The following is a 15,177-nucleotide window of genomic DNA, read 5'->3' as shown; positions in this document are numbered from 1 at the left end:
TTGAGCTGGGCTCAAAGCGTGCTCTGCCTCTGCGTGGGCAGAGACTGCTGCAAGGAAGGAAAATCCTGAATTCACCTCGCCATGCTGTCGTGGGAGAGGTTAGAGTAGAGGAGGCAAATCATGTATCCTGCAGCTTTTAGTATTTTCTTTATATCTAGTATTTCACTGTTTTGTCCAGAGATGCTACTTGAAGTTTTTTGTGTCAGCTACCACTGGAGCATGATGGGGAGGTAACGTTTCATTTTGGGGACATTGGCTACTTGCCTCAGCTGGCCAGGTGACCCTGGAAGCTTTTGGTGACTTTGGGGATGGCCCTGGGGAGGTTTCACCAATTTAAACCTGAGCCATCCCTGAAGAACAAGGTCCAGCCCTGCTGCCTGATTTTTCCAGTGCCTTGTGGAAGAACCTGGATGCACATCTGGGATGGGGATGGACCCCCATTACAGGGTCAGCACCCCACTACATGCCAATGTGCCATGAGGTCCTGGTGGCTGTGGGTACAGGGAGGACCCTGGGACTGCAGCAGGTTTGGGTCGTTCAGGCTTCATCTTTGCAATGTAATGAGAAATGTTGATCTCTCTATGGTGGGGAGATGTGGGCTGGTTGGGTGATATAATTTATATAATTATGATAAGTAGTGCTGATTTTCTAGGGATGGTCAGAAAATGGAGACTATTAACAGTGCTCTGGCCCACTGGGTAAGCTCAGACATATTATTAAAAAGCTGCTGTTTGCTTCCTGCTCTGCTACAGCTGCCCTGTTTAACCTTGAGCAACCCCATCACTGGCAACTTTGCCCAGAGCCTGAAATTTAGCTTCTGCCTCCTGCTGAGGAGCTTGCAGAACTTTTTTGGATGTTGGGTGTAGAACAGCCTGTTTCCACATCAGTGCTCAAGGCAAGGACTGGACCACTCTGGAGATTTTTCTCATGGTTCCAGCTACTCACCAGAGTTAAACGAGCAACGCGTGTTGGGTTGGACTTCGATGCTTTGGCAGATGATGTGTCCCTTACCGCAGACGTGGGCTTCCTGACTCGTGGCTGACTGTTATCAGCCATCCTTTGTACCTCTGCACCTTGCCTTCCTGGGCTGAAGTCCCTGCACACGCTCCAGCAGCACACACTGTGCTGCACCCCGGGTCTGTGCAGCCACCAGTCCTATGCTGACTTTGCCCTTCAAAAAACACTTATTTATTAAACTAAAAAGTAGGAAAAGTGATGTACAGCCCTTCCCTGCAAAGAACAACTGAGTTTTTTTGCACAGCTGTGCACGTGCCTCCTCTCCTTTCTGTGCCTCAGTTTCCCCATCGGTGGGACGGGGCTGTTAAGACGTCCCAGCCCAGCTGAACACTTGGCTTTGCACAGCTGAATCGCAGACTGATTTTGGTTGGAAAGGACCTCTGGAGATTTCTGACCCAAACACTGCTTTAAGCAGATTCAATCTCAAATTTAAATCCAACCTCACAGTTAAATCAGGTGGCTCAGTGTTTCCACAGTTGAATTTTGAGTTATAGTGGAGACAACAGGCTCTCCATGCCCCGTGCTTGATCACCCTCATGGTTAAAAGCTACCTCCTAATATTTAACTAGACTCTTCCTCAGCTGCAGCTTGTGCCTGCTGCCCCTTGCCCCGATGTCCAGCACCACCAGCAGCAGCTTGGCTCCTTCTTTCCCTTATATTCCCCTTCCCGGGCTTGATGCAGGGCGGCCGTCTCTGCCGGCTGCGCCGCGGCGAGGGGAACATCGGCAGGTTGCAACGGGGAGAAGTTTTCCGTGAGCACAAGTGCAAAGGGTGGCCGGGTTGTGAGTGACAGCGAGTTGCTTGGCTGCTTTCCTGCCTCTGCGTGGGGTCAGGCGACCGGTGGCTGTGCCGAGCCGAACCGTGCTGTGCTGTGCCGAGGGGCTGCACCGTTGGCCCAAGTGCCCAAGGTGGGAATGGCTTTGGGGGTTCAGGGGATTGGGGCGAGAAGGGGCCTCTCCCGGCAGCTGCTTGGTGGGATTTGCGTGAATCCGGAGGATTTAGCTCGGCTCTTCCTACGCTGAGTTAAATCCTCTCCTTAGTTTAACCCCTTTGAAGAAAATCAACCTGCTCTAAAAACATAGCTATTTCCTTTTATTTATTTATTTTTTCAGATTTTAAAACTCCAGCTTTTGCAAATAGCCTGTAGGGGACATGACGTGCTTGCGCAGTGACTTCTGCGCGGTCGGGGCTTTTGCCCAGGCCGGGAAGTGTCTCGGAAGTGTCTCCGGGGCAGGGTGGGAAGGGCAAGGGAAAGAGGGACAAGAACGCTCCAGCCACCTCGGTACAAGTCCCGGGCAGTGTTTCCACTGCCAGCAAAACGCTGTATGACCTCCACCGGCCATAGCTGCTCCAGCTCCCCACGATTTTTTTGGGAAGGAGGTGGTTTCTTCCCTGAGGAGCTCTGTCTGCCCACGTGGGAAGTTTTATGGGGGGTCAGCTTGGGATGCAGGGCTGTTCCCAGAGGGGGGGATGCTCCAGTGCCCTGGCAGTGATTGCAGTGCTTCCCCAGCACCCATGGAGTATGTCAGCACGCGGGGAGGCACAGGGGCCGTCGACTTCGAGGGAGCCCTCTTCTCTGGCTACGCACCTGACGGGGGCCTCTTCATGCCCCAGCACATCCCCTCGCTGGACAGGGACACCCTGCGGAGGTGGGGCCGTCTGTCCTACCGGGAGCTGGTGAAGGAGCTGTGCTCCCTCTTCATCACGGCCGAGCTGGTCCCGCGGAGCATGCTCAACGGTGAGCCTCGACCATGCAAATATGTGCATGAGGATTTGGGGGTGTTTGGATGCATCTGCCTGCCTTCGCCCTATCCTCTTCTCAGCCCCCAGAGGATGGAGCCTGCTGCACCATTGCCTGCTCCTTTCTGTACCCTATTCTCCTCTGTCACCTTGCTGGGACTTGTTACCTTCTGGAAAAGGTGTCCCCTGTGTGCAGATAGGGATTCTGGTGATTGCAATAGCAAAAGCTGATGCTGTGGCCCTGCTCGCTGCTGGGGTACCCTGTTGCTTTGCTGGGCTCCAGACCTGCCCTCCCACCGGGGATTTCTGCTGCTCCATGCTCTCATAGAGATCTGATTTTTAATGTTTTTAGCACTTAACAGCTATTGCGTCCACCAGAGGGCAGCTACAACCGCTGTTTCAACAGCACATTACGATAAAATTTGGGTTTCCTGTATTTTATATTTTAACAGTTTGCTCTGATTATGTCGGGTGTCCCCTGGGGTTATTTGCCATCAAACGCAATGAAGCTGGGCTGGTTTTCTCCTAATAACTGAGAATCCCTTGTTGGATATCTGTCACCTCTCCAACAACTTTGGTTGTGCAGAAAGCTTCCCAGAAGCATGAAGAGCAAAGGTGTGGGAAGCTGTGGGTCAGAAAAACACTTCTCTACCCAATCTAACAATCCTTTTAACAATTTTCCCTCTAGACCTGATTGACAGGGCCTTCAGCAGGTTCAGACACAAGGATGTCATCCATCTGTCCAGGCTGAAAGATGGGCTGAATGTTTTGGAGCTCTGGCACGGGGTTACTTACGCATTTAAGGATCTGTCCTTGTCCTGCACAGGGCAGTTTTTACAGTACTTCTTGGAGAAAAAACAGAAGCATGTCACTATTCTAGTGGGTGAGTATGCCTCTTTGGGGGGGTAAAATTTCTGAGCAGGTCTTTACCCCAAGAGCCATCATCCCATGGCCCTCCCCATACTTGTCCCAGGGTAGTATGGCCTCGTGGATGACTGGTGGGTGATCTCAGGGCAATGCCAGGATGGCTGTTCTAGTCAAAAACATCTCATGGAGCATCTCTGCATCTTTTTCTTAAAGTGCAGCTATGCAGGTTTGACTGATGCATCAATTTTTTGCTTTTTTTGGTTCTCCCTCACTTTGAAACAGGGACTTCGGGGGACACAGGGAGCTCGGCTATTGAAAGTGTAAGAGGACAGAAGAACATGGACATCTTTGTTCTACTGCCCAAGGGGTTCTGCACCCAGATACAAGAACTTCAGATGACCACTGTCATTGAAGACAATGTGCACGTCTTTGCTGGTTGGCATTGCTGTTGGACTGTCCACTTTATGGCCCTACTGTGTCAAAACCATGACCCTAAAAGTCTCAGGGCACTGTGGCTTTAGCAGCTGCAGCCAGCTGGCTCATTGCCATCATGGTCACCATGCCCAGGCATCTGGCTAACAGGAGACTGTAGCAGATGTCCCCAGTTTGATGACCACGTGGTGCAAGACTTCCTTTTCTCTTGGCCACAGATTAGAGTTGCCTCCATGCAGGTGGTTAATGTTTAGCTGCACTGAATTCAGCACCATATTTTGGCATTAAAAGGATTGAGAGTCACCCCTTCCCTCTGTCCCCTCACCTTCACGGGTGGTCCATTCCCTACTGCTGTGCCCTCCCCATGGTTAGGAGTCACCACTGGGTGCTTGAGCTGTCCCATGGACTCCTCTGCTCAGCCAGGTCTCACCCTGTCATCTCACAGGGGATGCAGGTGTTTGCTTTCCTGGCAAATATATACTTGGTATAAGCAAGAGCCCAGAGTGCCAATGTCTGCAGAAACCACCTGGCATCCAGGTGGTGCTACTCAACCCCCGGCTCGTACAGCCCCTGAGGCAGACAGGCAGCTCAGGACGCCCCTGACCGCAGCAAACCGCAGGGCTTGAGACTGACCCTATTTCTGAGCAGAAATACCTTGTGCTTAATGCGCTGATGTTGGCAGATCTAATCTTTCCTTTCTCCTTTATGACAGCTCATGGGAACAGCGATGAAATCGATGAACCGATCAAGGAACTGTTCGCCGATGTTGATTTTGCCAGAAAATACAATCTGATGAGCTTGAATTCGGTCAATTGGTCTAGGATTATGGTGCAGATTGCACACCACTTCTATGCTTACTTTCAGTGTGCCCCGTCCCTGGATATCACCCCGCTGCCAGTGGTGGAAATTGTTGTGCCAACAGGAGGAGGAGGAAATATCACAGGTGAAGGGAAAAAGATAGGTTAGATAAGGAGGAGAGAGAGTGTTGTGACCTATGGACTAAAAGCACTTTGCAGATACTGAATATTGCTATTTATTAAAACACCCACTCTCTGGTAGGATTTCTTCAGAACCACTTACATTTTATTACTCATATATGGTTATTACTCATTCAGGTGTCACTGATGATTTGCAAGGTGCAGAAAATCCCAAACCACCCTTTGATGATGGCTGTAGCTATCTTGAGGATGGGCACATTCGAAAAGGACAGAATGTGTTTGATCCAGAAAAGAGGGAGAATACTGTGGCTCTGATTTCCTAAGTGAGACATTAACAGAGGTGCGGAGTCCTGCCTGGTCCTACTCTGGTTTGCATGGTAGTGAGCAGTCAGGAGAACCACTCTTAATTGCATAATCTGGCCTTCTAAATATGATTGCCTTAATCCCAAAATAGGTGTTCAACTGTCTTATGAAAGCAATAAAGAATTCCATGCACTCAATTACATTTGTTGCACTTCTAGGCTGCCCATCTGAGGCAGCATTAATAACCTGCAGGAGCCCAAAAGCTTCATCTCTCTTGCTTGAACAGCAGCTGCCTCACCTCTCAGTCCCCTGTCCATCCATCTTCAAACGTGGAGGTGCCCAAGGGTCAGTGTTTGATGGCAGGTGGAACATTGCATCCCTGGATTTTATAATCTGGTCCTCTACCATTAAAGACAGATATCTCAGAGTCCATTAGGGAATGCCTTTTGTGTCTGTTCCTGAACTGTGTGCTCAGACAATTTGTATGATGACTTCTTTGCTAAATCTCCTTCGAATGTTTCTTCACCAAGCATGCATGTATTTTTCACTTTTTTCCTAGCTGGCTGTATTGCCCAGAAAATGGGTCTCCCGATTCGACTTGTTGCCGTGGTTAACAGCAATGACATCATTCACAGGACTGTTCAACATGGAGATTTCTCACTGTCAGAGAGCGTGAAGTCTACGTTAGCATCAGCCATGGATATTCAGGTATGTAATGAGTTGAACAAAATGGGAAAATACTAAATATTATATATTTTTATAATTTTTTCCTTGTATTCCATTATACCTGGTTTATGAGAGCATAATTCTGCCACTGGCAATGCCTCTCAGTGATGTATTAAGAGGTGTGACTCATATCGAGAATTTATGCTGCAGACTGCTGAGCTGAGATAGATCACACACCTTCCTCCTCACTTTTCAGGGCTTGACATTGTAATCTTCGTTGTTAAATGCTGAGTTTCTGGGGTTTCATTTACAAAAGAGGGATGTTTTCTCAAAATTTAACACTTAGAAAATTATAAATCCCATCATGTCTCAAGGGCTTTGTTGATGCTTCTGAAAGGCTCCACCAAGAGCAAGAGAAAAGACCAGGAAGAAGGTAGGGAAGCCCAGAAGAAATGCCTCATCTATGGCCATCTTGCTCAGAGCAAAACAAGTCTCAGCAGGCAGGCAAAGGCCTCAGAAATGAAAAGTCATGGAGGTACAGAAACAAAACACCTGGAAGCAAATAACTCCTATTTCATACCTACCCTGTGATCTACAGGGATTGGATCTGCTTGCAAACAAGTGACCAAAGTGTGAAACACTTGCTGTTGTATCACTGTGGCCTTAAGCTACCTGGGTTTTCCAAGCTGTTCAAATGCACTAGGAGGACCTGGGAGCCCAGAGGAACATGCTCTGCAGTCAGTAAGTCATTATGCCCCTACCACCAGGCTGCTGTGGTCTGCAGCTTGACTTTCCTCCAAAGGCATGAATTTGTGGGGCTCTTCAGAGCTCAAAGGGTAGCTGGGCTGCTCTCTTAGCCCATGTCCCTTTAGTAACACTGGTCTGCTGAGGCACCTGAGCATGTGCCAGACTGTAGGATCATGAGGGAAGGTAGCCAGGTGAAGTGATGTCCAGAGATTCCCCAGGAACTGGATGGGTATATCCCTCTGCGCATCCCTCTCCACAGCTGCATGGAACATCATTGTTCAGCTCACATCTGAAGCATCCATGCAAATATTTCCATACCTCAACAGATCATTCACACTGCACTGGAGGGGAATTTAGGAGGTCTCTAGTTGGGACCTGCTCAAAGCAGGGTCAGCCCTGAGGTCAGACCAGGTTGCTCAGGGCTTTGTCCAGTCAGGTGCTGGAAACCTTCAAGGATGAACCGTGCACAACCTCTTTAGGTTCCCTCTTCTGCAGACCAAGCTAAAGGAGAGAAAACTTTCTGGTTAGACACTAACTGAAGAGTTGAAAGTGAAGCAGAAATTCTAGTGTGGATGAGCTTTGTAAGGAGCAATCCCAGGAGAATCCTAGCAGATGCTGTGTCTTTGGAGTACCTAAATCCAACTAGGGGCTGTTCTCCAGCCCTGAGGTCAGGAATCACCACGCAGTTCATGTCCATGTGCCCAGCATGACCTGTCCTCCAAACTGGGCCTCAACATTCTCCTGGACAACTCTAGTGACATGGGACAAAACCAGACTGGAGAGCTGGGTAATAACTTAAATGGCAAGGTCAGTGCTTGCACTAGTGTCCTGGCCCAGTTTGACTTACTGGTGTCAATGTAATGATCTGTAGTGGAAGCCATAAGGCTTGTATGAATGGAGGGTGAAGGGAAAGGTCTGGATGTGGAAGCAGCAGAAGGAAGGGCAGGAGAAGGGGTGTCAGTAGCAGGTCATCGAAGTCCAGGCATGCTGACACGTAGCTTCTCAGGACAGCCAGGTTGGGAGGCAGAGGACAGCCTAAAACACGGGACAGCCTAAACCAGAGGGCAGGCTACACCCAGACTAGACTGAAGATTATAGGCTGGAGGCTCTGGGAGATGATGGTAGGAAGATGAAGAACAGGACGGGGGCCACAAGCCACCCAGATAAGGACACGAAAGTCTGAGTAAGTCCTGATGACTCGCCAGGGTAGAGTCAGAATGGAGGGACAAAAGGTCACAGGCACTGTCAGCTGCTAAAAGGTATAAAGAGCTCATCCAAAACCAGTACTTGGACACAGATGTGATGAGGACTTGGTAGTCGGTGCCCCTTGTCCTGTCTGTCCCTGCAAGGTATCTTGGTCAAACCACCTGGATGAATGTTTCTTGGTGAGCAGGCAGGAATGAGGCAGTGAGCAGTGAAGTTGATTTGGGACCCTCCTGTATGGTCTTGCACCGAGTTTTGCTGCAGTGTTGCAACACGGATTGCTACATATCCATACAGGCCAGTCAGGCCCTATGTGTGCCTTATATGTTCATAAAGGTTATCGGTCAGCCCTGAAGGGAGCTGGGTGTCTCATTAAGTCACACGGAAGCTGGGTGACTCACAGCAGCATCTGCAACACTGAGTAAACAGCTGGATATTTCTGGTTCTCAAATGCACGGTGTGTTATTAACCTGGGCTCCTCAAGGTGATTTTACAGATGCGGTCACACCTTTGATTTATCAGTCGTCCTTTCATTAGGTTTTTTTTTAATCTGATGGTCACTGCCAGACTGCCCTGACAGGTCAGAGGTCTGAAAGACGTTGTCTTCCTAAAGACTTGTCTTGGGATGTAGGTATGCAGGGGGAAGACACAAAGCCCACCCCAGCTTCCACCAAGAAAAATGCGGCAGTAGGACCTTAACGCTAATTAGACATCAGAGAATCCACACAGGTGCTCTCCCCCCAAGAAAGACGCTTGAATTTCCATTGCTCACCTACTGTTTTGTTATCCCAGGAGCCTTACAACATGGAGAGAATCCTCTGGTTGCTCTCGGGCTCTGACAGCCGCCTGATGAAAACGCTGATGGAGAGATTCAGTGTGTCAAAAAGCCTCAAGCTACCGGAGGATTTGCACAAGAAGGTCAGTTCCTCATGCACACAGCACCGTGTGCGTATGTGTAAGGAGATTTACCTCCACCAGTTGTTTTCAACTCATTTTCAGAATAAAAAAATCATAGTGAAGAGTTTCAAACCAAAAATTTAAGCGTGAGGCCAGAGCAGAAGTTTTATATCAATGCATGTGCATAGAGATGTTAAAAACCCCTTTCCAAAAATGTTTTTTAAAAGAAACCTCTTTCTTCTTTGCAAAACTAATTACAAAATGCCTACAATTATTTAAGTAGAATGTGAAACCACCCTGTCCTTGGCCACTCCAGTGCCAGCATTGGCTGTGCATGTGGGTGTTGGCACAAATTGAGCATGGTACCTGGGAGCGGGTCTGCTGGGTTCGGTGCTGCACTTCAGCCTCGGTGTTGTGGCAAAAGGGAGCATGAACACAAAGCAGAGAGAAATACAAGATAAAACCAAACTTTGAATTGCAAGGCTCTTTGGGTAAGATCCAAAGTCCTACCTCTTCCCATCCAACAGGTGCTGTCCCCCACTGAGCATCCTTTGCCCGGTGCCTGCTTGCACAGCAGAAAAATAAATATTAAAAAATTTCTTTATTAAAAGAAAGAAGAGCTATTACACTGAGGTGGGTTTTACAAGCCCTCAGAAACTCCCTTGGAGCATGCAAATAGTGGCGCAGAGCTGAGGAGCTGTCTTGGCTCCTCTCCATCCATGGTCCCAGCACCTGGGAATGGAAAGCCCTCACTCGCACCCTGGTCCCGTGGCCATTTCCAGCAGTGCCTCATCCCCTGGTTGCAGCAGAAACCCTTTTTCCTTCAGTCCCTGGCAAACTCCATCCTCCAGCCTCCCTATTTTGAAGTGCTTTGCTGAGTGCTTGTGGCACAAGCCTGCCTTGGAACATGTGGGGTGATGATGCCATGGGCAAACCTCCGTTTCCCCCATGGCTGCAGCTCTCTGAGACTCTACGCTCATGCTCAGCCTCTGATGAGGACATCGTGGGAACCATGCAGCGCTGCTGGGAGGAAAACTGCTACCTGCTGTGCCCCCACTCTGCCGTGGCTGCTCACTACCACTACTTGCAGCTGGATGGGTAAGGACAGCCATGGTTGGGAGTGTTGGGGACCAGAGCATCACTTCTCCCTCTGCTCCTGCAGCATCTCCATCTCAGGGCTCGCTTACATCAAAAGTTTTCTCTCTTTTCTTTCCTTTGCAGCATTCCCCGGTGTTGCTTAGCTCCAGCCTCCGCAGCCAAATTTCAGGATGCCCTGCTCCGAGCCGGCTTGGTTCCCCAGCTCCCCCCTGAAATCACTGCCTTAATGGCGATGGAGAGCAGGTCCACTCCCCTGGAGCGGGGGCAGGACTGGGCACAGGTGCTCCGGGAGCAGATTGAAGCCACGGCACAGCGGCGGGGGATCGCTGGGCAGGGAGTCACACAGACCTGAACTACCAGGGCATGGCTGGCCAATGCCTCCAGGACAGCCCCAGGTTATGCTGGGAGAGGAGCCTATGTTCTCCATGCAAGCAAGAACACACTTAGCTGTTGAATTATATAGACTATTTCATAACATTTTCAGTAAAGAGCTCTGCAATCATATCCCCTTTTTTCCTAGTAATTAATAAAAAATGATTGAAACTGAATAAACCCTCCTGTTCCATCATTAGTAGCTATTACAGAAAGCTCCCTTAGCACTACCCCCAGTTGCCAGCTTCCTGAGCGTTACCCAGCAACTCTGACCCAGTGCTGGGATGTTCAGCCCAGCAATCCCAGTAGCACATGTGATGCTCAATGGAAAACACATGCAGGGCTGGAGTGGATCTACTTTACCCATCCCTGTAATTTAAACATTGCCAGGGATCATTCTCAGCCATTGAAACTTGCTCAGTGTTAAATAGCAGATGTTTTCCCTGGACATGTTTATCTTAAGGAGCTACTTTCCAGTGCCGTGTCTTGCAGCTTTTGGTCCCAGTTCTGCTGCAGACTCTTCCTGGGCAACTTCCACTGAAACAAATAGGAAATGGGAAATTCCCCTTATCTTCTGTCTGAAACTTTAGGTCTTTCAATACCACGTTCCCATCATATACATATAAATATATAAATACCTCATGTGGGAGCTGCCTCCACAAGTCAAGCATCTGGCAGGAATCTCTTGTGCCTAAAAAGGGGGGAAAAACAATAGGAATAATTACACCAGTGGGGAAAAATCCCCCTTTGCCATCAAAAAAATTCCGCCTTTGACATCAAAGGAAGTCCCGTAATGGAAGGATTAATTTGAAGGTTTAGTGGCATTTAGCAGGGCAAAAGTAAGTTCTGTGAAGTGAATCAGCATGGGATGTTGCAGAATGTGCGGGAAGAGTGGGAAGCTTTGCCTGGGCTGCAAGCCGCCTTGCTGGCACCTGCGCAGCCTTTTCCTCGTCTTCCCCCCAGCACAGCCGGCCCCGTGCCGCCTCCTTCCATCCCACCGAAACCCTGCAGGAGAGGAGGGACCTGTGCCTCCTCCAAGGTGGGGGCCGAGGCTGCCCCATCCCCATTAACAGGGATGAGGGAAACAACTTAGTTGAAAATGATGTAAAAAACCACAGCACTTAGATGCTGGATGCTTTTAATGCTAACATCTCTACTAGTTGCATGGATCGAGCAGTTGGGAGGAAGATGGTGGTGGGCTCCAGGAAAAGTCTGCTGTTTCACAAGGCCATCATTCACCCCTCTTTAAGAGCCAAACTGTCCAGCAAAATACTTCTTATTTAAGCAGCAACACAGCTATGTTCTCAGGAATAACCTTCCCCCAAAGGATGACTTTGCACTGGCGGGTGGTGTAGCAAGTCACTGGTAGTGCCAATGAGAAACCCCCCTGATCTCACTTGACCCCTGCGATCAGCTGCCACTTTTGTTGATGCACACATTATACTCGTTGGACTCCACCACCTTTAATAGCTGCCTCTCCAAATCTTGCGGTTCTCAGCCAGGGACAGCTGCCCAGTTGTAATTTAGCTCTTAATCATAGCTTAAGACACCCTGCAAGGGGGGAGAGGCTTAAAATTACACCTAGCTCCACATCCAAGTGAGAGGTTGCAAATCCAGCTTGCTGGCCAGGGCTGGAGCAGGAGGTGGGGGAGAGGGGCTGGACCCAGATCTCTGGCTGGGGAGCATGGGGAAGGACGGGGCGAGTGGCGCTGAGTTTGCAGCCTGTCAAAGCCCTGATGTGTTTTGCAAGCAGAAAGCACGGCAGATACATCCCACGCTCCCATTCCAGTGCCCTGAAGCAGTAGGATGGGTAAAGGGTCCAGCCTCACTTCAGACGATGCCCATGTGGTGTGACAAGGGGTTTAATTCTCAGCCATCTCTGAGGATACCCCTATGGGGTGAGGGTGCTGCTTCTCCTCCAGTCCAAACCAGATGTTTTTTGGGCAGGACACTGCGAAAACTCTCTCTGTGATTTCTGGGGCAGAAGCCCAGCAGGAAAAGCCTGTTTCATGCCTGATGCTGAGGCAGAAGGAGCACAGACAGGCTCGGCTTGCAGGGCTGCCATGCTCCCGCAGAGGGCAATGCACAGCTGCGCATGGCAGCCTGGGTGCCTGGGATGTGGGGGTGAACCTGGCCTGGTGGCCATGCCATGTCCCCCCATCTGCTTGGGGACTGTGTCAACCCAGGCTGCTCCCACACTGGGAGCTCCCACTTCGGCCCCAAAATGGGTGCTCAGGGCTCTGCTCGCCCCTCAGGTCTCCGACTGAAAGGGAAGGTCAACTTTGTTTGATGAAAAGATGGAAAACGGAGGGAGGAAATTCATGCAGAAAGGTGGTACCTCCCCACCCGACACTGATGCATGGCTGTGTGCTCTGGCAGCTTGACATACTCCCAAGGTTCACGATATATTAGTTCTGCTCCTTCCAGAGCTGATCACAAATCCAGGCCAGACTTGTGAAATAATTCATCTCATACATCAACTGCTCACGCTTTTCTCCAGCAAAAATTCCAGTTTCAGGTCCCTCACTCTGAGCAGATCCAACCCATGTGATCCAGGAGACAGTGATGCCCATGAGCCAGCCACCATCCTCCACGGAGACCCCATGTTCCCCCAGAGGTCAGGACACCCTTCACATTGAGGGACATGGCTTGGATGTGTTCCTAATGCCTATGTACCTCAAGGAGAAAGTAACGTGTTGGGATGAAGATGCAACGTGTTGGGTTGGAAATGCTATGTACTGGGATAGAGGAATAGGGTCCTCCATGGCTCTGCTGGAGGTTTCTACCTAATAGCTCACATGTACCAAAGCATCTTGCTGTCCTGTAGTCTTCTGTTGGCATATCCAACAAGGGATTGGGGCGCCCGTCCTGGCGTCGGTTGGGGTCTGTCCAGGGTCTACACGTGGGGTCTACCCTTCAAGCCATCTGCCTCCAAGCCAGCAATTGTCAACTGGCATTGCACCCCATGGAGACATCATCATCAGAGATATGTTATGGATCATCGCTCCAACCATTAATAGAACCATTAAGAGTGTTATTAATTAAAGGGGAACATGGGATGACTGGCTGTCAGCAGCGCTGGATGAACTAAAATTCAGGGGGATATAGAAATCCCCAATGGTCTGTAGATGAGGATGCTATTTCCCACAAACAGAGCAGTCCAGCCTTCCCCCGTGCTTTGCCACAATGCCCATCCCCATCTTCCAACTCGTGGCCACTCACCCCATCCCTCCCACCCAAGGAACTAATTTTGGGGCATTTCCTCCACTGACCGGGGCATCACGTCCAGCTCCAGCATTGCCTTTATGGGCTGGGAGGAGGAGTCCGCAACGTGAATTATAAGCCAATGCTTTAAAACAGTGTTCTGAAGGTTTAGGAGTTGAATTATTATTTATAATGCCCCGGGGGCACCATGTAATTTATGGACAGGTATGAAGACAAGTAGGCGCTCAGACATGGGGATGAGCCCAATGTAAATGCCGAGATAGAAAGATAGATAGATGGATAGATGAAGATAAGCTTCTTGGCCAGGAGAGGTGGAGATTGAAAAGCCTACTCTTATAGATCTCTGCTGTCCTAGGGTACTATCTACTATTCCAGTACTCCACTCCATAAAAAGTCATCTCCAATCTGGTGCAAATGGTTTGTTTACTCTTTTTTAAAATTAATTTATCCCAAGTGCAAGGAAAAAAAAAAAAAAAGCAGTTGCTTTGTTGTTGCAATTTGCTGCTAGGCATTCCTATGTGTGCTAATGATAAGTATTAATTAAATAGCTTGCTGTTGTCTTTTAAATGCAGTTCTTTCAGGCTGTAATTAAACACAGACACCCAGCCCTTTCTGTCTGCATAGAAAGAGGCAGGCAGGCCTCCGGAGCTCTGCACTTCTTTCCTTGTAGCAGGAGAGAAGTGGAAAATGAGGCAAAACCAGTTTCCATTGAAAACTCACCACCCTGTGCATGTCCTTCATGGGGAAAGCAACCAGCTCAAGGAAACTAAAGGAATGCGACTTCCAAGATCCCAGCCCTGCAATCAAAGTAAGTTTATATGCCCTTAAGATCTTGCAACTTCATACATTTTAAAGGCAGAGGAGATCACTTTGTTTGATCTCCGGCACAACACAGTCTCTTGAACATCACTCTGCCGCGTTCATTGAGCCCAGCAACTTGTTGGCTTATGAACATCTCAATCTGAAGATCTGGAGATAGGAGTCCATCCTTCTCACTTGCTTCTTGGTTTCTCCAGTTTTTTTCACCTTTGCTGTGAAAAACCAGGCACTGCTGTAAATCCCCATCCCTGTGCTGCTCCCGTGGTCAATATTAATCTCCCAGTGCAGGGTGTGCTTCCCTGGGAAACCTGAGCTCCCACCAGCCCTGATGCCCTCTCACCAACCCGGCTTCAAATAGAAACTCAGCATTAAAGCCCTCTAGAAATGCAAATAAAAAAGTCAGATGCTCACATGATGAAAAGCAACCCCCAAATAAAATTTACCATATGCCTGCAGTGCTGAATGACACCTACACTCAATGTTATTCCTGTCCTCAAAGGCAACTGGACTTCACTTATCTAAAATGTTGCTGTTAATCAATAAATACATGAAGAGACACTGCCCGTCTGCTGTATCACTTATAAGAGTTGTGGGGGAAGATGCAGCTCGCTTGGAGGACGTCCTGGTCAGAGCTGAGCCATGAGAGACAGATTTCTGTCCCACAGCTGCTGCGGGGAGCATGGTAGGGAGGAGAGGAGGTGTATGGGGGAATAGAGGCAGCTCCTGCTGGTACCCCAAATCCACATGTCAGCCTGTAGCTAGACCCGGTTCTCAACAGACAACAAAAATGAAGAGTTTCACTGTGGCAAAGACAGTGGGGAGCATGTTCAGCAGCTGCACATATGTATTTTTT

General features: G+C 49.3%; 1 protein-coding gene across 3 annotated transcripts; it reads left to right on the top strand.

Annotated features, from left to right (window-relative positions):
• Positions 1 to 1,795: 1,795 nt before the first annotated feature.
• On the top strand, positions 1,796 to 10,460 carry THNSL2 (threonine synthase like 2). Of its 3 annotated transcripts, XM_074821334.1 has the most exons (9): positions 1,796 to 1,925; positions 2,528 to 2,755; positions 3,446 to 3,640; positions 3,907 to 4,059; positions 4,769 to 4,999; positions 5,857 to 6,005; positions 8,706 to 8,831; positions 9,769 to 9,908; positions 10,032 to 10,460. In XM_074821334.1, the coding sequence occupies exons 2-9, from the start codon at positions 2,533 to 2,535 to the stop codon at positions 10,258 to 10,260; spliced, it is 1,446 nt and encodes a 481-aa protein (XP_074677435.1). In that variant the 5' UTR covers positions 1,796 to 1,925; positions 2,528 to 2,532; the 3' UTR covers positions 10,261 to 10,460. The 3 variants fall into 3 exon arrangements, with proteins under 3 accessions (XP_074677435.1, XP_074677437.1, XP_074677434.1); XM_074821336.1 differs by lacking the exon at positions 2,528 to 2,755 and having other exon boundaries at positions 1,818 to 1,925; XM_074821333.1 differs by lacking the exon at positions 1,796 to 1,925 and having other exon boundaries at positions 2,280 to 2,755.
• Positions 10,461 to 15,177: the final 4,717 nt, after the last annotated feature.

Source organism: Strix aluco, chromosome 4 (genome assembly GCF_031877795.1).
Source record: "Strix aluco isolate bStrAlu1 chromosome 4, bStrAlu1.hap1, whole genome shotgun sequence".
NCBI classification, from domain to species: domain Eukaryota; kingdom Metazoa; phylum Chordata; class Aves; order Strigiformes; family Strigidae; genus Strix; species Strix aluco.
This window is presented reverse-complemented; position numbering and strand designations above follow the sequence as displayed.

Coding starts and splice junctions, on each gene's coding strand:
- THNSL2 (XM_074821333.1), top strand. CDS start 2,488: ATGCTCCAGTGCCCTGGCAGTGATTGCAGTGCTTCCCCAGCACCCATG. Junction 5,000..5,856: donor AGGAGGAGGAAATATCACAG/GTGAAGGGAAAA, acceptor CTTTTTTCCTAG/CTGGCTGTATTGCCCAGAAA. Junction 8,832..9,768: donor CGGAGGATTTGCACAAGAAG/GTCAGTTCCTCA, acceptor CCATGGCTGCAG/CTCTCTGAGACTCTACGCTC.